Source organism: Medicago sativa, chromosome 3 (assembly GCF_051527215.1).
Source record: "Medicago sativa cultivar Bolivia chromosome 3, Bolivia_mono, whole genome shotgun sequence".
NCBI lineage: Eukaryota > Viridiplantae > Streptophyta > Magnoliopsida > Fabales > Fabaceae > Medicago > Medicago sativa.
Genome location: NC_140751.1, coordinates 84,275,449 through 84,296,554, shown reverse-complemented (window position 1 = coordinate 84,296,554; position 21,106 = coordinate 84,275,449). Strand labels below are relative to the sequence as shown.

General features: G+C 39.5%; 1 protein-coding gene across 2 annotated transcripts in view; it reads right to left on the bottom strand.

The window, feature by feature from the left end:
* Positions 1–5,155: 5,155 nt before the first annotated feature.
* The window catches only part of SECA2 (Preprotein translocase SecA family protein), a 38,218-nt gene continuing 22,267 nt past the window's right edge, over positions 5,156–21,106 (bottom strand). For both annotated transcript variants that reach the window (XM_085754923.1, XM_085754924.1), the window contains exons 29-31: positions 6,147–6,221; positions 5,586–6,071; positions 5,156–5,503 (exon numbers count right to left, since the gene is read on the bottom strand). In XM_085754923.1, the coding sequence (XP_085611049.1) occupies positions 5,910–6,071; positions 6,147–6,221 (237 nt within the window). In that variant the 3' untranslated portion in view covers positions 5,156–5,503; positions 5,586–5,909. The remainder of the gene's footprint in view (positions 5,504–5,585; positions 6,072–6,146; positions 6,222–21,106) is intronic.

Genomic DNA, 21,106 nt, shown 5'->3' with positions numbered 1-21,106 from the left:
ACTTTTTTATATTAAGAAATGAATTTTTAACAACTAGATTATTTGAAAAAATAAATAAATTATCTAATCAAAATATAGTATAGGAATGAGACGAACATACTTTTGAAGAGGGGCAAAGAAACTTTAAAATACTTGCTAACTTGCTAAGTACCCTAGCAGGTTCAAAGGAACAACCTCATGGAGATAGTTCGTGGTCTGCCAAAGACTTTGATTAAATTAGATTTTTATATATATGAGAAAGAAAAAAAATTAGTAGGTGCCTATATATACGGTTAATTTCATGTAAATCAGTTGGTTAAATAACATCGCATTTGTATTTTGATCCATGCATAATACATTTTTGAAAAGGGACGAAGAGTCTTAAACTACAACTTTAACATTCAAACAAGGGTAATTTTTAGAGTTCAAATAATCTTAGTTTACGAAGACACTACGTAGATCCATTAACATGCCAAAAGCCCTACTTCTAATGATTAGAGGCTTACAGACGAAATTTAAAATGAAGCTCTTCAAAAACTAACAGCAAAATTAGAGGCATTTTTAAGCTTAACTAATTTTATTTTATTTTTATTGAATTTTCTATGGAAATTATTTTAACCCTAACTAATTTTTACAATATTAAACAACACATAAATAAATATTAAATACATTCAAAAAATTGATTAACTATTGCTAAATTAATTGATAGCAAAATTAGTGAATAAAAGTTATACTCAGTTTTCCCTCAAAAAAGTTATACTCAGTTATTAATAAAACTAATACTACTTATTAGATTAAAATAATAAATTAGAATTTGAGTACGGTTTTTGGATTAACATAACAAATTGTTATTCAGACTTTATTTATCTTCCGACCGAACTCCGAATTACCAATGACCGTTTCCCATGAGAATCGGAGGATCAACATAAAAAAAATTAAAATACTCCTTGGGTTGACCCTATATTAAATTTGAGGACTAAAATACTGGAGAAATAAATTTGATTACTAAAATAATGCGGGGTCCAAGACTGCTGTGTACCATTTTTTTGTTATAGAGCTAATCTCAACACTGCATTTAAGAGATAGAAAATTATGTAAAAATTTAATTATTAGTCATAAAATAAAGAAAATTATGTAAAAATTTAATTTTTAGTCATAAAATAATTTTCATCATAATAATATTAATTTTTTGTTAAAAAAATTATGTAAAATAATAATAAAAAAATCTTTCGAAAGGATGTAAAATAATCAAAGATAATTTAGCAAAAAAATATTGATACATGTAGAAATCTTGTAAGAGTTGACAGAATTTTTGTTCGAATACGTCCAATTTAGTGACGGAAGCAGTAGGAGATGCTTAACGGCATATACCGGATAACAACAGTATTTGGATTCCGTGAATAACTTATTTATTCGACCAAAATTTGTCTTAAAATGATTATTTTTTCAATAAATAACACAACATTATTTACTTTATTTTAATTTATTTTGTAATTAATATTGTTTGTACCATTTTCAATTTAATATCTTTCATTTTGCATTTATGATATCGATGAATACATTTTTTTTGACAAAATAAAAGATATTCATTCATTCAAATTGAAAGAGTACATCGATATAATGCAAATTCGCTAAAAACAAAAAGGATGAATCTGTGAACAGGCTCACATCATCCATGTTAATAGCATAAAACGGCAAAATACAAATGCCTACACATATGACTATATTTAAATCTCCGGAATAACCATGTTTCCGAATCGCAACGTGGATGACGCCAAAGTCATTGATTGGATTCGCACTTGGATCGAAGTTGATCCGACAATCTAAAGCGATCAAATACACGAAAGAAACAAGAAAAACAAACAACGTCGCACAAAAACGACTAATAACCAACGTCGCACGAAGACGGCGAAATCACAATAAAACGAAATAGATGTGAAAATCACTTATTTCAATAAAAAGGAAATAGAAAAACGAGTTAGAGGGGTGATTTTGGGTCAAATTGACCCTAAATCACCCCTCTTTGGTGGATGAAGGAGAAGAAACTAGGGTTTTTGTGACGGTTCACAAGAGATAAAGGAAAAAGAGAGAGAGACCACCAAACCATTTTATTTCACAAACTTTAGTAGAAATATTATTTCATATCTCTTTTTTCTCAATATATATGAAAAAGAAATGCTACTTCTCCCGAAATGATAGCCGACGAGAACATCACGATTGTGGAATGTAACTGCAAAGAATAACTCTTTATTTTCATTCACCCCATGTTTTTCTACAAATAAGAGATCTAACGGTTGCTACTAGTTCGTGATAGATTCGCTATGTTTATTATCGCTTTATATAGCAACACTCTATATGAAATCATCAAGTGTCGGTTAATTTAAGACGGAAGGAGTATTTTTGTATTGGGATAACCGAACTTTATGTTTTTTTAAGGTTAATTAGGTTCTTAATCGCTAAAAATTACATGTTTTTAAGTTTAGTCTATCTAAATTTTTTTAATTGTTTTTAATCTCTATTTGCATTTTATAGTGACTATTTTGAGAATTAAAAATATCTATTTTTTATATAGTTTTATTTTATCAGCTAACTAAATAACTGATTTTATTAAACCCTATAAACTCAATCAGTTAGTTTAGCTTAAGACAACTATCAACTAAGTGCTCATCTATTATCGGCCAATCAATTCATTATCAACTATAAATTTTATCAAATAGAGTCTGATGACACCAAAACAGAAAATCATGTAGACTTTCTTGCCACATAGTTAAAGATTTCAAGTTACCCCCTACTATACCGAAGACGGCCAAACCAAAAACAGAACCAAATGCACATATATGAATTTTACTCCAAATTAATTATATATAAGCATTCAAATAATGTTTCCATTATCTCTTGTATCAATTGAGAAATATTATGTAACAAGCAACACTCAAGCAAAAGAATGCAATAAGAGGTAATCTGCATAATTAATATGATTTTACCACAATGTTAAGGACATATTTCATTTTTGGCTTCTTTATCTTGACCACAATCAACTTCAAACCATTTAATTTTCACTATTTCTTCTAAATTTAGATGAGCATAGTTAAAAGAAGGACGCTGCTATTTAAATCGAAATGAATTTCATGAGCCTCTCGTAAATTCAAGGTGACCATTGAATATTCTTTATCATAAATGATGGACGATTGGGAAAAAAGGTGATAGCATGCTACAATATCAATATTGTCGCGAGATACATCATTACCCTTAAAAGAAACATGTTTCTCATTTGTAGCCAAACCCATATTTTAAACAGTGAGCAACAAACAAAAGCTTCAAAATTTGCTTTGTGGCATACCTAACCTAAGTTTGACTAAAAGTGTGTTTTCTAATAATACAGGGCACTTGAAGGCAGAACTTAACTTTCGCTTGTTCCATCCAAACTCCTAATTAAAGCAGTGTTTGCTCCACCACTCACTTGAAAGTCTTGCATAAGATTTTTTTTCATCTTTTCTTTTAGAACATATCCACACAAACATGTAAATTGTATTCATATTTCATTCGATTTTCATCCACATACTTTTTCTAAGTCTTTGTTCATGCATGAACCAAGTGTTTCAATCATTCTGATTAATCAATAGTATCACAATACAGTAACAACAATAGCGTATCAACCAACAACATTGTAGAGAACTAGATATAGCTATCTATAGTTTAACGAAGTCATGGATATTATTAAATTTTATTTTACTAAAACAATTAAGCATATGACGTGACATATTAATGTTTTTGAAGGCGATATTGATTGTGCGTAGATTAGATTAGGACAGAAGAGGTTACGGCTTATGATTGCTTCTTCAACTAGTTAACAATGACATTAACATTCTTTAACTCATTCCACCACAAAAGCCAAAACTTGGAAGTTGCGTAAAATATATATTTCACTTCAATTCAGTTTCTTTTGGCATGAATTTAATTCCAAAGTTGTTATATTTGGTGGGTCAGTACATCCGAGAGAGATTGAGTCTCAGTCCCACCCACCCCATTCATTTTTTTAACAAAGGAAGCAACTAGAAAGTCAAGTAGCCAAGAGTGAACGTATCATGTTCCTCTCCTCTACAACCAGACTTTGCAAACCATAACCAAGCAAGCAAAAAGATACTAATATAACAAAACAGGTATTGATGAGAAATGGATGTTTAAGAACATTTGCCGTTCCAATGGCTGTAGAAGGTATCATATAATATGACAGTCGAAGTGGTAAAGACTACCGAAACTTACACACACCGCAAGGTCTCGGATTCAAACACAGATGAATGCGTCCAACCTAACAATTTTGACATTGTCAGTTGAACTAGGCTTTACGGATGACTTATTAGGAATTTATCTATATATATGGATACCCTACTAAACTCTATAAGTAGAAGCATGTGTATCATTTGATCATCCTTTCCTTAAATCAGTATGTTGGCTTATACAGAGGACCAAGTATTAATTATACTAAAATTTATTTTTGATTATTGCACATTACCAGGTATTTTTGAATCTATTATGATTTTCAAATCTAAAAATTTAGCTTGACCAAAATTTACGGTAAACGAAATACTGACGCAATTCATCCCATGGACACCCCGCACAAAAGACTACGTTTCTTTGAAATGAAAAATGATAGTATGGAAGTATATATATCAGTGTTATGTTGTGGATGAAGATAATACTTTCAACTTTCTTATCACTCCAGTTCTTAATTCTCCACCACAACCACCAAGTCAATCTTACATCCCCGTGAAAGACTACATTACTTGACAATCATCCACTTAAATTGAAAAACCAAGTTACCAAAATAAAACTATACGATTGGATTAGAAAAATGAAAATCCAAGCACTATTTTTTGCAAATTGAAGGCAAACTTAATTAATTATATGGTTTTTCTATGATGAGTTATTCGGATGGTATATTGAATACTATCCGTTGACCACTGCACAAATGTTTAATGCGGCAATCGCATAATATTTACTGAAAAAAAGTGCATTACTCACTATCGTCTAAAATCTAATGCAAAGTGAACCAATAAAAGGTATCAGCCTTGTTACTTTGCCTTTGATTAAACTATCCAAAGAATGATTTGGCATAGGGATACAAATTACAATTATATATACAAATGTACTCTATTCCGCTTAGAAGAGCAATTACTTTGTTAAGAGTAAGATAGCAAACACATCTCATATTATTTAAACACGTTTCATATTTTACATGTGTTTGTTACAACAGACAAAGGGATAAAAACTACATACAAGTATGACAAACGTGATGAACTGTGACTTTCATTATAGCCCTTAGCTCTATTGACAGACCAATGCACGTCTAAATTGGCTACTTATTCTTCCAGTAGAACAAAGAGGACAGAGTTTGGTGTAGGTCATACTAAAACTCTTCGAGGCACTAGGCTCCAATATGTGAACCCAAAAAAACAATTAATCAGCAAAAACATGTAATCTGAGCAAAACCTCGGAATAAATAGGATCAGCTCCTTTGATTGGCCTATTATAAGAAAAAACCACTAGTTAGAACCATTCTCCAGGCCTCAATCAAAAGAGACGGTGTAAATTTTGACATGCATTACCTGTAATAGGATACAAATATACAAATCATTTTCGCAGGCATCTTTTTGTATCTTCTATGTAACTTTGACAAACCAAGAAAAAGGATAAACATTACTGAGAGATGAAGTAACTCTGAGTCTTGAAACCATTCTAGTACACACCCCCTTTTATGTTATCGAGACAAAGCAAACTAACTTGGTGAAACATCAATAATGCTGTACAAAAATTTGGCCTTGCCAAATTTACCTTCATATAAATCCTTGGGGGAAAAATAGATTGCTGTCTAAGTTGAAAACTCTTGTGTAAATTATCTACCTTTAATGCACAAAGCACTCAAATGTTCATTATAAAAATAATTCTTGCGATTCCATTGGAGACGTCCAATGCCGTAAGAGTGCTTCTACAGTAAACCTTCGAGTTGCACTGAGCATTGAGATGAAAAACCGACAACCATCAATTTTGTATTCTTCCAGAGGATTTCTGTGGCCGAAGCTCCTTACATTCACCTGCCGCAACTCAGATAAGCCTTTAGTGGCTAACAAAGCCAAAAAAAAGTTCATTAGAGCAAAAGGAAAAATTACCGCAGAGCTGAGCCGATTCATGTTTACAAGATGATCTCTCCAGAAACAATCAAGAGTTTTCAAAAGAACAGCTCTCTGTTGTTAGCAAAATATTAAAAATAATAAATGCTCAATTTCATGAAAGAAAGAAACCGAAAACTCTGAAGAAATGAGTAAACAAGAAGCAATTAGAATACATTAAGCAAAAACAAATCATAAAAAACCAATGCACGTGCTTGGTATCAATGCATATTGCATAATTTACCATTTGAACAATATACATCAATTGTTCTCCACTGTAAAACGGAGCACCGTGTTCATATCATCATCCCCTTAAATCAATAGAGAGGGAAAGGGAAATTATGCACAACAACATGTGTTATACCCTAATTTTGGACCTAAAAATACTAATCAATCTTTCTTTTCTTGCATTTCCAGTTATTTGAACTATCTCTGATCAATTGCATCTTTCTCTGCACTTCATTTCAATTCCATTTGCAAAATTTACATGTAAGGGCATTTTAGTCATTTCCTATGTCAAATTTCTCTCAATCTTTCAAAATTTTGTTTTGAGTCCTTTCAAATAGGTTGAATAAGTCTTTGTTTCATTCTATGTCAAAATCCATTCCAAAATCTGCATTTGAAGTCATTTTAGGTCGGTTTTGCCCCTAGGGGCATTTTAGCCTTTTCAAGTGCCAAGTCACCGTTTAAATCCTAAAAATTGTCTCTGAGTCCTTTAATTTTGCTTGTATGAGTCTTTGATTCATTTTCTTGTTAAAAATTCATTTTAAATTTGCATACGAGTCATTTTTAGCCCTAGGGGCATTTTGGTCATTTCACACGAAATTTCGGCAGAGGTACTTTAGAGTACCTCATTTAGGCCATTGGTTCGTTTTAGTCCGTTTTGTCAAATTTTAGACGTTTCACTTTACGTTTAGTCAAATTACTTTTTTTATTTCCAATTTTATTTTAGTTTTTTTTCCTAAGTCCTAAAGTCCCTAAAATTGCACTTTGGTCCTTCATGTCATTTTCTCTTATTTTTTTAAGACTTCTTTTTATCTTAGGTCAAATTTCCTTTAAGTCCTCTTGGTCAAAATTGCATTTTAGTCCCAAAGTTCCAAATATTGCAATGTGGTCCTTTTTGTGTCCAGGTCATTTCTTTTTAAGTTTTAGTTTTTGCGTGTCGATCCTTTATTTCTCAAAATTGCAAACGAGGTCCCCAAGTCCAAAAAATAGCCCAAGGCCGAATTATTCCAAGTCCAGGTGGCGCTTTCACATTGGTCCAATTATCACACTTGTCACCTATATAAAGGCCACATCACCAAATACGGAAGAAATCATCAATCATTACGTGACAAATCATCATAAACACACTTCATCATTCTCTCTCCAATTTCAAAGATCAAAAGCTGTAACCGTTTCCGAAACCATCAAGAACACCATAGAACCCTAGAAAATTTCCGAACTCAATTCATCAATTCATCATAGATTCGAACCAATTCCATCACAAATCAATCTAATTCTACAATCAAAGCGAAGCATCGATGCAAATTCATAGAAGGTTCTCAGAGAATTGTCATCAACGAACCTTCACCTTCGCAATTCAAGCAAGAACTCATCGGAGACGAATTCGTTGCGATCACGAAGGGTTTTGTGAAAGAGAAGAAGAAGATTCACCGATTTATTTTCGGTTGCAAAGGTTTCGAAAGCTTACCGGGACAATCAAGAACGAACGCAGGATCTTTTTGTTCGAATCTCCAAACAAATCCGAGTAAATACACAAAAACCCTCTCGTTTGCATTCATGTTCGTCATCGAAGGCTTAAAATGGAAAAATAAACGGTGAATTGATATAAAGATTCGAAAGGATTTGAAAAAGATTGAAAACCGAACCCTAAAAAGCAAAATCATGAAGATCCACCGTTTATTTTTCAAATCAAAGCTTGAATCCATCATTAGCATGAAAAATAGGTCAAGATAGGGTTTGATTCTAAGAAGATCAGAGAACTTTTTCAAAACCCTAAGAACGTAAGCTTCGGGCTTAGATCCGCTCGAATCTAAGACTCTATTCCAAAAACCGGTACCGGAATCATGAAGAGGACTTCTAGACGAACACAACGACGTATTTAGTTTTCAAAAGAGGTTCGAGGTACGGCGGCGCCGCGGCGGCCACCGTACCTCCGTCGTAGTGTTCGTCGGAGAAGACGACGGAACTCTAGAGAGAAGTGAGAGCTTCTCACTCTAGTTTTGAGAGAAGAGAGAGAAGGAGAGGTGAGAAGTGACCTTGGACCGGTCTTCCGGCTTTTTAAAGGAGCGTGAACCGGACCGGTTCACCCGAACCCCCGGTTCACTCCCGAACCTTGTGCTAGCCACCGTTGGATTTAGGGTTGATCCGTCCGGATCAATCCAACGGTCCCCGAACTCCCCGAGGATCCAGGATCCATTCACCCCTTGGGCTTGGGTTTGGGCTTAATTTCTGCGTGCTTTCTTGTGTTTTTTTGCTATGTGCACCACTCGAATCTTGCCGCTTACACCACCGCCTTGCCTAAAATCCTTTAAAAAATTCCTAAACCATTTTTTCATGTGTTCTTGATATTTTCTTTAACATTTTTGTGGTATTTTTTGTGCTAAAGTCTCGTGGAAAATCTTTGAAGCATTTTTTCTCTTATTTTTTTTGTTAGAATTAATATTTTCTTACACTTTTTAGTCCAAAAACCCCTTTAAAAAATTCCTAAAAATTCATGTAGACTTCTTGATATTTTTGTAGTATTTTGTGATAACTTTCACATGTTAAAATTGGTTAAAAAAATTAGGTGTCAATTTTCTTGATATTTTTGTCATATTTTGTGCTAAAAATAAGTGGATTTTTGCTTGATTTTGATCCAAATGGCTTGATGAATGTTGGTGTTTTAGTTACTTGAATCCCTAGGAGTCTAGCTTTTGTTTGTGTTTAGTTTTGTTGCACAATTGTGAAGTTTGGTAGGTTACTTAGAGTACAAGTTACTTGTATAGTTAAATAATGAAAATATGCTTAAAATTGGTTCTAAAAATGTCAAGCAAATCATATAGCCTTAATTCCCATTCCAAACTTGTTTCTAAACCTTTAAAATGTAATTGGAATGTGAGAATTATAGGTCACTTGGTTCTTGCATCTTATGAACAAATTTTAGCCATGCTTGCACTTATTTTCTACCTTTTATCTTCTAGTATTTCTCTTACTTCATTTCTTTGATATTGCCTTATACCACTAACCTTCTCATTTCATATTTCATATTCATCATAAGCATCACCATTTCATCCCATTTTCATCTCTATTCTTCTTGCAACTTAATTTGTACCAAAGTTAGAATGTAAACACTTAGGAAATTTTGTAATATTCTTTCATGCTTTATTTTTCTTGGCAAAGAGGCCATAGAATGTATCTAGGGTATGATGTAAAGGACAATGGACTCTAAAGATGTACACCGACACAAGCACCGACACATGCACACACATCACTAAGTAGCTAGAATATGCATGTTTAGATGTATGTTTAGGATTGTATGTTTAGATGAATGCCTAGGACTTATACTTAGAAAAAACCAATTTTCCAAACAAATGTGAACAACTTCACTCAAAGCTTTTCCAAATAAACCTTGGGATCCAATATCCCATTGTATTTTCTTTTCCATTTTCTTAATCAAATTTCAATGAACTCTAATCCTACTTTGACCATATTTTGCAATTCACTAATTCAACCTCACTATTTCCTAATCTCATGCCCTTGAGGCCTCTTTCTATTCTTCAAAATCCATTTTCAAACTTAAAATCAACCAACAAAAACAAAAACATTTTTAGAGAGAACTACGGTGGATTTGATCCCTTAATCGGGTACGTAGGCAAGGAACAAAATTCCTTCAATTCAACTAAAATAAAAATTCAAAAACATTCTTCTCCCTCCAATTCTTCACTTAGTAACTTTTAGGTGTAAATATCATTTTCAAAATAGCATTTAAAAATAAAGCGCGCGCGTAGAAATTAAAGACGGTTCCTATAGGTTACTATAGTCGTTATGGGTGCCTAACACCTTCCCGTAGCGAAAACAACTCCGGACCTCGATTCTCAAGGGTTTTGCTTACTTTTTCCCTTCCCAAGAAAAATAAGATATCACCGGTTTAAAAGGTTCAAACGTAATCAATGTTTGACACCCGAAAACCAAGATAAAACAAAAGCGACTCCGCCGGGGGGATTCGAGAGTTACGCCTAGTCTTTATTTCCACGCTTGCGCTTGTATTTTTACTTGCTTCTTTTACTTGCTTTCCTATGTGAATAAATGTTTAATTTCTTGCAAACGTGTGGGGTGAGAATATCAAAAGTCCCGCACCCGGCCGAGTGAACTTAGGATTTAGGAGGGATATAATCGACAATTCATTCCGGGGTTGCCTCGTGTTTTGGATTATGCGATCAATCCCACATAGCCGAGGCATTTTGGGGGTGATGTTGTCGGCGCGGGTTGTCGCGTTTAGGCACTTTGCTTCTAATTGTTCTATGACGCTATGGACCGTAGATAACCAAACCCATCCATGGCCATTTTCTAGGACGTAGTGCGAGAGGCTAAACCGAGTGTCGTCTCGAGTTTTAGTCGTCACGCGATACTACACTCAAGTTAGACCTTCCACGTATAATCATGGCGCGAGTGTTGTCTCGTGGCACCATGAGATACGTCGGAGAGGTTGCAACTTGGGAACCTTTTAGAACCCGGTTACTATTATCCTAAAACCCTAGTTTCACCGACGCCGTGTCCACCCATGACTCCTCGACTTTGAACTTCAAACCCACCATGTTTTCTCCGAACTTGAACATAATCATGCACCCATGCATACATGCATACATGCATAAACTTTTTGTCATGCATTGTTATCGAAGGGCTTAGACAAGTTGAATTTGTAAACATTGTAGGATGAAGATGACTAAGTCCTACAAGTTCAAGGAAGTGGATTTGGCTAGTTTGAGGGACTTGGCACTCAAGATTGAGGATCCGACCGGTTTCCGACACCGTTACGGGGCTTTACTTCCTATTCTTCATACTAGTGTGGATGAGAAGCTTGTGCACACTCTAGTGCAATTCTATGATCCGGGTGTCGGTGCTTCACTTTTCCGGACTTTCGGTTGGTACCTACTCTAGAGGCTTATTCTTCCTTGATGGGTTTATCTATTGCTAAGGGGATACCTTTCTCGGGACTCCGAAAATCCTCTTCCTCCATTGGTTATTGCTAAAGATCTCTATCTCAAGACCACCGATGTCTCCAAGAATCTTGTCACTAAGGCACGTATCCGAGGGTTCACTTCGGAGTATCTTCTTGGGAAAGCCAACCTCAATACCACTTGTCGGGACACTCTTGAGGCTATTCTTGCACTTCTCATCTATGGGCTTATTCTCTTTCCGAATCTTGATGGCTTCGTGGACATGAATGCTATTATGATCTTCCACTCCAAGAATCCGGTTCCTACTTTGCTAGCCGACACATACCATGCTATTCACGATCGTTCCGGCAAAGGTCGTGGATACATTCTTTGTTGTGTGCCTCTCCTCTATAGGTGGTTTATTTCGCACCTTCCGTAGCCTTTCCACGACAATCCGAGGAATTGGTCTATTTCACGAGAGGATTATGGCTCTCACTCCTAATGAAGTGGTTTGGCTCACTCCCGCTTCTAGGGTCAAGGAAATCATCTTTGGTGGTGGAAAGTTTCTTAATGTACCTCTTCTTGGTACCCGGGGTGGAATCAACTACAACCCGGAGCTTGCTTTGCGACAATTTGGTTTTCCGATGAAAGATAAGCCCATCAATCTTGCTACGGCTCCTTACTTCTTTCACTACTCCGGTGCTCCCACAGGGCATTAGAGAAGATTTCATGCAAGCTTGGACCAAACTTCGGAAGAAAGAGGTAAAGCATATGGGTGTGAGGTCCGTATCGCTCATGAGGCCTATACACGGTGGGTGATAAACCGAGCCGAGGAGGCCGGTACGCCTTACCCCTCTATGAGATATGTGTCCGCAACTGTTCCTACCATGCCTTTGCCTCTACTCCCACCTACCCGGGAGATGTATCGGGAGCACCTAGCTATGGAAAGTCGGGAGAAGCATCGGTGGAGAGCTAGATACTATGAGGCCGAGAACTTGATCATGACTTTGGATGGAAAGGATGAGCGAGAAGACTCATGAGGTCTTGGCACCGAAGAAAGAGTTAGCTAAGGCTAAAAGAGAGATCGAGGAGAAAGATAGGAGTTTGCTTATGAGGGACTCCAAGAGAGCTAGGGGTGCCCGTGACTTCTACGCACGATACCGCGACTATGAGTCCGACTCGAGGACGACGCTTCCACTTCCTATGCTTCGAGGATTTCCATTTCCCGTTGTTATTTCCATTTGTTCATGTTGGATTTGTCTTGTAAAACTATATGTTAGTTGTTTGATTCCCGTTTATGTTAATTGTTGTTTAGTAATGTTTACGAGTTCATAATTTGTCTAAAACCCTTCGATAACCTAAAAAGAGTCTTTTTAGCATATACATCGGCACATTTCATGCATCATATGCATTCATTGACCACAAAAAACTTCTCTCGTGCTCATTGCCTCCCCGGTTTTATCCGCCGCAAGCCCGAAAAGTGGCTCGTGTTCGCAAAGTCTACCAACCGGATAGAATTCATCGGACAAGATTTCACAAGAGAAGGATAATGGCTAACTTTGAAGAAGAGAATGCTCGGCTCCGTGCCGAATTGGCTGCTATGAAAGAAGACTTGGCTAAGGCTCGCGACGCTATGTCCGCTATGATGGCCGCACAGGAACAACCGGCCACTTGTTCCGATTCTTGCCGAGGTGATTCCCTGCATCCCATCGTCTACCGTGGCTACCGATGCTCGTTTTGTTATGCCCAACGGCCGTCCTTATGGCCTCTTAGCTTACTACTCTCCTAATACCGCCGCCGGTGTCTCCGGTTTCTTTGGTCGGGCGACGATTCCCGTGTCTACCGCTATGCCTCGGGTGACTACCGTTGTTACCGACCCTATTGTACACACCGTGCAACAGGTGATTGATGTTGATACTCCGCGTGGACAAGATCCCGCAATGGAAGCTATGAAGAGACGGTTAAGGGAGTTGGCCGGGGAACTCCGTGAGGTCAAGGCTAGCCGAGGAAACAATGGTGCTCCCGCTAAAGCTCGTGATCCGTGCTTGGTGTCCCGATTTGAGGTTCCTAAGAAATTCAAAGAGCCGAATTTGACAAGTACAATGGGACTTCTTGCCCACACAACCATGTTATCCGGTATGTCCGAAAGATGGCTAACTATGCCGACAATGATGCACCGATGATCCACCGCTTCCGCAGTAGCTTGACGGATGATGCAGCGGATTGGTACACTAGTCCGAGCAAAGACAACATTCATACTTTTGAGGAACTCGCCGTCGCTTTCGAAGGTCAATATGAATTCAATACCCGTCTAAGGCCAAACGGGGACTCTCTTAAAGCCCTATCTCGTAAATCGAGATGAAACCTTCCGAGAATATGCTCGTAGGTGGAGAGGGGCAGTCGCTCGTGTTTCTCCTCGACTTGATGAGGAAGAATTAACGCGGACATTCCCGAAGACTCTAAAGAAGGAATATAAGGAGAGAATGATAGTCTCGCTCCGAACAACTTCTCGATATGGTTACAATGGGAACCCGTCTAGAAGAGGTCGTCCGAGATGGTATTATTGTCCTTGAGAAGGGTGAATCTTCAAACAAAGGCACCAAAGAAGTACGGTAACGGTCATCACAAAAGGAAAGAATCTCGACGTAGGGATGGTGTACGGTAACCCGTCCGCAATGTACCCATGCAACTACCTCGCCTTATCACTACATGCAATACTCTCGGCATCCTTTCTTCCCACCATTCTACCAAAGAATACCCTGCCACCGGGTCCAACCACCAATGCCCGTCAATGCTATTCCTCGGCAAGTACAACAACGGTCTCTGCTCAACGGCAACGGCGGCAAAGAATAACGGGGTCCCCGGCCCAAACCTTCTTTTCCAACAATACCAATGCTTTATGGTGAGCCGCTCCCAACTCTACTTGCTAAGGGGCACCGTGTCACCGGACGTGCAAGCCTCCGCCTAACCCATTGCCTCCCGTGTTCCGTCGGGACCTAACATGTGAATTTCATCGGGGTGCTCAAGGCCATGATATTGAAAATTGCTTTGCTTCCGAAGTATATTGTGAAAGATCCGATAGAAAAGGGACGGTTGACTTTTGAGAATAGTGTTCCTCACGTCCTTGACAACCCGCTTCCAAACCATGCCGTCGTCGATATGATTGAGGCCTTTGAAAGGGTTCCCGTCCATCAAGAGGATCCCAGCCGGATGTCCGCAATGTCGTTACTCCCTTGGTACCATTACATGTCAAACTTTGCCGGGCTTCTCTGTTCAATCATGATCATGATTCTTGTTCGGAATGTCCGCGAATCCTATGGGTCATTGTGTTGTGCAAAATGATATCCAGAGCCCGATGGATGACAAGTATTTGATTGCCGGCGATGTATGTGTGATTGTACCGGTGTTCCATGATTCTCTGTTGAAAGTGCAAAGAATGTCGAGCCTCCGGTGATCGGGCTACACAGTCTGTACCTTATACCTCTACCAAAGCAATTCCCTACAAATACAATGCAACCATGATTGAAAATGGGGTGGAAGTACCACTCGTATCCCCAACTACGGTTGATAACGTTGCTAGTGAAATCACAACTACGAGAAGCGGAAAGGTCCGTCCACCCTTGTTTCAAAGACAGTGGTCACACCCATTGCTACGGTAACTCCACCGGTTGCTCCTCTGTTGACAAGAACACCGGCCCGGCGGGCCAATCTATTGAAGAGTCCAATCCGGACGAAATCCCGAGGCTTATCAAGAAAAGTGACTATAAGATTGTTGACCGAGTGCTACAAACCCCATCAAAGATATCCATCTTGTCTCTGCTCGCTGAGCTCGAAGCTCACGGGAAGGTGTTAATGAAGATGCCGGAGCAAGCGTATGTCGACCACGAAGTCTCTGTGGATCAATTTGATGGGATAGTGAGCAATATTACCGCACTGCAACAACTTGGGGTTTGGTGATGATGAACTCCCGAAGCGGGGAAACGCCACAACTTGGCTCTACATATCTCGGTGCCTTGTGGGTCCGATATGATATCCAACGTATTGGTGGACCTTTGGATCGTCTCTCGAATGTAATGCTGAATCCACACTAAGGCAATTGAGCCGTCATGGAATTTCCACGAGGGGTAGCACTATCCGGTTAAAGCTTTTGATGGATCCCGCAAAGATGTTCTCGGGGAAGTGGACTTGCCAATTACCATTGGTCCCGAGACATTTCAAATAACTTTCCAAGTCATGGACATCAATGCTTCTTACAGTGTCTCCTCGGAAGACCATGGATCCATGACGCCGGAGCAATAACTTCCACTTTGCATCGAAGCTCAAGTTCATGAAGAATGGTAAGGTTGTCACCGTATATGGTGAGGAGGCATTTACGGTTAGCCAAATATCATCGTTCTCTTGTGTTGAAGCGGGGTCCGCGAAGGAACGTCGTTTCAAGGATCGACCGTTGAGGGTGCAGAGCCCCGGAGGGCCGGTGCTAGCATGGCCTCATTGAAAGATGCCCGGAAAGGTTTGTCCGGGCGGGGCAAGCTGGCGGGCCGGGGCAAAGTGATTCGGATCTTAGAAAACAAGCGTAAAGAGGGCCTTGGATTCTCCCCGACATCCGCCGTTTCAAAGGGAACCTTCTACAAGGTCTTGGGTTCATCAATGCTATTGCCGAAGATGCCTTGGAGGTGGTTACGTGCCTACCTTTGTTATACCGAGGAGGCCTTGTGAGAAGTGGGAAGCCATTGATGTTCTCTTAGTCATGCATGCTTCCATGTAATGTGTTTTGTTGCTCATGTTTTTTGTTTTCAAAATAACAATCCTTTCGCTCTCGCCCAAGGCGAAAGTGATATCTTTGTAAGGGCGTGTTTGTTTCGGCATTGCCGTTAATCAATAAAAAGTTGTCGTTTTTCTCACGACTCTTTGTTTTTACTTTTTAGTGCCTTTTTCTTGGAAATAATGGTAATGCCGGAAAAAACCAAAACATCCGTATTTTTCTTATTAATTTCAAAAATCCGCATGAAAAACTTTTTCTAAAAATCATCCCAATCATATTATGCGAGATTGAACCATAATAAACCCGTTGAACACGGTGACCACTATGGTTCCTCCAAATTTTGAATTCCCTGTATATGAAGTGAAGATGAGGATGATGATTATGAAGAGATACCGTATGAGATCACTCGACCGCTGAGCAAGAAAGAAGAGCCATTCGGCCTCACCGGGAAGAGATTGAGCTTATCAACACAGGTACCGAAGAGAACAAGCGAGAGATCAAGATTGGTGCCGCACTTGAGCCGAAGTGAAAAAGAAGATCATTCGGCTTCTCCATGATTATCCGGATGTCTTTGCATGGTCCTATGAAGATATGCGGGCTTGGATCCCAAGATTGTGGAACATCGGATACCGACAAGGCTCGAATGTCCTCTGTCAAACGAAATTGAGAAGATCTCGTCCGGACATGGCTCTTAAGATCAAGGCCGAGGTACAAAAGCAAATTGATGCGGGTTTCCTCATGACAGTGAGTATCCCGAGTGGATTGCCAACATCGTACCGGTACTAAAGAAAGATGGGAAAGTTCGAATGTGTGTTGATTACGAGAGATCCGAATAAAGCCGGTCAGAAAGATAACTTCCCATTGCCTCATATTGATGTGCTTGTTGACGCATCGCTCAATCCAAAGTGTTCTCCTTCATGGATGGTTTCTCTGGTTATAATCGGATACGAATGTCTCCCGAGGATAGAGAAAAGACGTCCTTCATCACTCCGTGGGGAACGTTCGGTTACAAAGCAATGCCGTTTGGCTTGATAAATGCCGGTGCTACCTATCAAAGAGGTATGACGACTCGTTTCATGATATGATTCACAAAGAGATTGAAGTGTATGTTGATGATATGATTGTGAAGTCAAGTGATGAAGAGCGGCATGTTGTGTATTTAAAAAAGATGTTTGAAAGATTGAGAAAGTACAAGTTGCGGTTGAATCCTAACAAGTGCACATTTGGTGTACGATCCGGAAAGTTGCTTGGCTTCATTGTCGGCCAAAGAGGCATTGAAGTCGACCACGACAAAGTCCGAGCCATCGGAGAGATGCCGGCCCCTCAACCGAGAAGCAAGTCGAGGTTTCCTCGGACGTTTGAATTACATTTCAAGATTCATATCTCACATGACCACTACTTGTGGACCAATTTTCAAATTGCTCAAAAAAATCAGCTGTTGTATGGAATGATGAATGTCGGGAAGCTTTTGATAGCATTAAAGAATACTGTTAGAGCCACCCATCCTCGTCCCACCGGTGGAAGGAAGGCCTTTGATTATGTATCCGTCGGTGTTAGACGATTCGGTGGGTTGTGTTCTCGGTCGGCAAGATGAGGCCGGCAAGAAAGAGCATGCTATCTACTATACGAGCAAGAAGTTCACCGACCGTGAGACTCGGTATACGATGCTTGAAAAAGACTTGTTGTGCTTTAGCACAGGCCAAACGCTGCGTCATTATATGGTGAATCATACAACTTGGTTGATATCCCGAATGGATCCAATCAAGTACATCTTTGAAAAGCCCGTATTCTTGGAAAGATTGCACGTTGGCAAATGTTGTTGTACGAATATGATATTGTATACAAAGCTCGAAAGCAATCAAAGGAAGCGTCCTTGCCGAGCATCTTGCTTGCCAACCTCTTGATGATTACCGGCCAATTAAGTTTGATTTCCACGATGAAGAGATTATGTATACGAAAGCAAAAGGCTGTGAAGAATCACCGATCAATGAAGGGCCGGATCCCAATAGCAAGTGGGGATTGGTGTTTGATGGTGCCGTTAATGCTTACGGTAAAGGAATTGGAGCCATCATTGTGACTCCGCGGGGGCACCACATTCCTTTCACCGCTCGAATAACTTTTGAATGCACGAATAACATAGCCGAGTATGAAGCATGCATCTTGGGCATTGAAGAAGCCCTTGACTGAGAATCAAACACCTTGACATCTATGGAGATTACGCACTTGTTATTAATCGGATAAAGGGTGAATGGGAGACTCATCATGAGAAGCCGATCCCGTACCGTGACTATGCAAGACGTCCGTTGACATACTTTACCAAGGTTGAGCCGCACCACATCCCTCGGGATGAAAACCGAATGGCCGACGCTCTTGCTACTTTGTCTTCTATGTTTCGTGTCAATCACCTTTGGAATGATGTGCCCGTAATCAAAGTGCGGCGTCTTGATAGACCCGCTCATGTGTTTACTATTGAAAATATGCCGAGTCAAGCCGATAGAGATGTGAATGATAAAAAGCCTTGGTATTACAACATCAAACAATTCTTGCGGAATCGTGAATATCCACACAGTGCTTCCAACGGGGATAAAAAGACTTTGAGACGATGGGCTAGCAAATTCCTTGGATGGAGAAATCCTATACAAGAGGAACTACGATATGGTCTTGTTGAGATGTGTTGACAAACAAGAATCCGAGAAGTTGATGCATGATGTACATGATGGTACTTTTGGGACCCATGCTTCGGGCCACACCATGTCGAAAGGCATTTGAGAGGCGCTATTACCTTGGATAACTATGGAGCGTGATTGCCACAAACATGCTAAAAGATGCCACAAATGTCAAATTTATGCCGACAAGATTCATGTGCCTCCACACGCCCTCAATGTTATATCTTCCCCATGGCACTTTCTCTATGTGGGGCATTGACATGATCGGAAGGATTGAGCCGAAGGCTTCCAATGGACATCGTTTCATTCTAGTGGCAATTGACTATTTCACCAAGTGGGTTGAAGCCGCTTCTTATGCAAATGTGACCAAGCAAGTGGTAGTGAAGTTTATCAAGAATAATATCATGTCGATATGGTGTTCCCAACAAGATCATCACCGACAATGGTTCCAATTCGAACAATAGCATGATGCAAGCTTTATGTGAAGAATTCAAGATTGAACATCACAACTCTTCTCCGTATAGACCTCGGATGAATGGTGCGGTGGAGGCCGCTAACAAGAACATCAAGAAGATTGTTCGAGAAGATGGTCACTACTTACAAAGACCGGCATGAAATGCTACCTTTTGCCTTGCATGGTTATCGTACTACGGTGCGCGGTTCAACGGGGCAACTCCTTTCTCTCTTGTGTATGGTATGGAAGCAGTTCTCCCTGCGGAAGTGGAGATTCCATCTCTTCGAGTGATCATGGAAGCAAAACTAACCGAGGCCGAATGGTGTCAAAGCTCGGTATGACCGGTTGAATGCGATTGAAGAGAAGCGTATGGATGCCATGACTCATGGACGGTTGTATCAAGTGCGAATGAAGAATGCTTTCGACAAGAAAGTCCGACCTCGAGAATTCAAGGAAGGCGAACTTGTATTGAAAAGAAGGATAAGTCGAACCCGACCCGAGGGGCAAGTGGACACCTAACTATGAAGGTCCTTATGTTGTCAAGAAGGCTTTCTCTCGGTGGTGCTTTGATTCTTACACACATGGATGGTGTTGAACTCCCAAATCCCGTTAATGCCGATATAGTCAAGAAATACTTTGTCTAAAAAGAAAAGAACGGCGTGGTAGGTCGAAAACCCGAAAGGGCGGCCTAGGCAAAAATGCGCTTCCGGTGGATCGAAAACCGAAAGGGCGATCCAGGCAAAAGTTAGGGACAAAAAAATGAATATAAAAAGCTCGGCGAGATTGTACGCAACTCGAGCAAGAATGAGCGCCTCGATGAGCCGAAAACCCGAAAGGGCGGTTCATGCAAAAATGAGGTTGACAATAAAGACAAGTAACTATGTACGGCAAATCACCATCACCCCTTGGGGCATCCGCAATCGTCAATGATCTTCTTCATCGAGGCTTCGTACTTGTGAATTCAAAATTTCTATGAAATGTAGCGGTCATCGTGTTCAATGTATCACCAACCAATAAAATTACCATTTTCCAAGCTTTGTAAATCCGTGGAGTCGTGCCCTTGGGCGACTTTCACTCTTCTACATCAATTTGAGCATTTCGTTGTTTGAAACTCTATTTTTCTTTCTACCTTCAATACTATATACAAAACATTTTCTTTCTATTTGATAATGTTAATGTCCGAAACAAACATTTTTGAAAATTGAAAACTCTTTTCTGTCTATTTTGAAAGCAAACTGAGCGATAGGGTACATTTCAATGAAACATGCATGAATAAATGAATATCAATGTCTATTTCAATACATGTTACAAGCGAGTTACTCCCCGGATGATCTGTGGTCAATGGCAAGAATGAAAAAACGAGAATGAAAATGAAAAATGAAAAATGAAAATGAAAAGCTCGCTAAGCCGAAAACCCGAAAGGGCGGTTTAGGCAAAAATGAGCACCCGGCGATCGATAACTGTGAAGGCAAATCGGGCAAAAATGGGGCAATGAAAAGAATCTATTCCCAGTGAATCGAAAACCCGAAAGGGCGGTTCGAGCAAAAGTGGGGTTTGAAAATGAAAGAATGAAATATTGAAAAGCATTGACCACGGATGCGAACATCCAATGTTTACCCGACAACGACACGCCTAGCAACGGCGACTGTATCCAAGGACTTTCCAAGGGTCCTCCTTTACAAGTTTTATTGCCCTCGGCCATGGTCTCGATACGTCTCCCAACGACGGTCTCTCCCAAAAGAGGTTTTTCCCCTGTGAATATGTTGCAAAGCACGAGCCACTACGTGCCCAATCTTCCAATGTTTCGTCTGCCTTTGTGAAACTTCTCTGTCAAACCGCCAATCAATCATGCATTTCAAGCATTCATACATGCATAATCATGCATTTTATGTGCTCATACATCCAATAATCTTGCTATACCATACATACATGTTGCA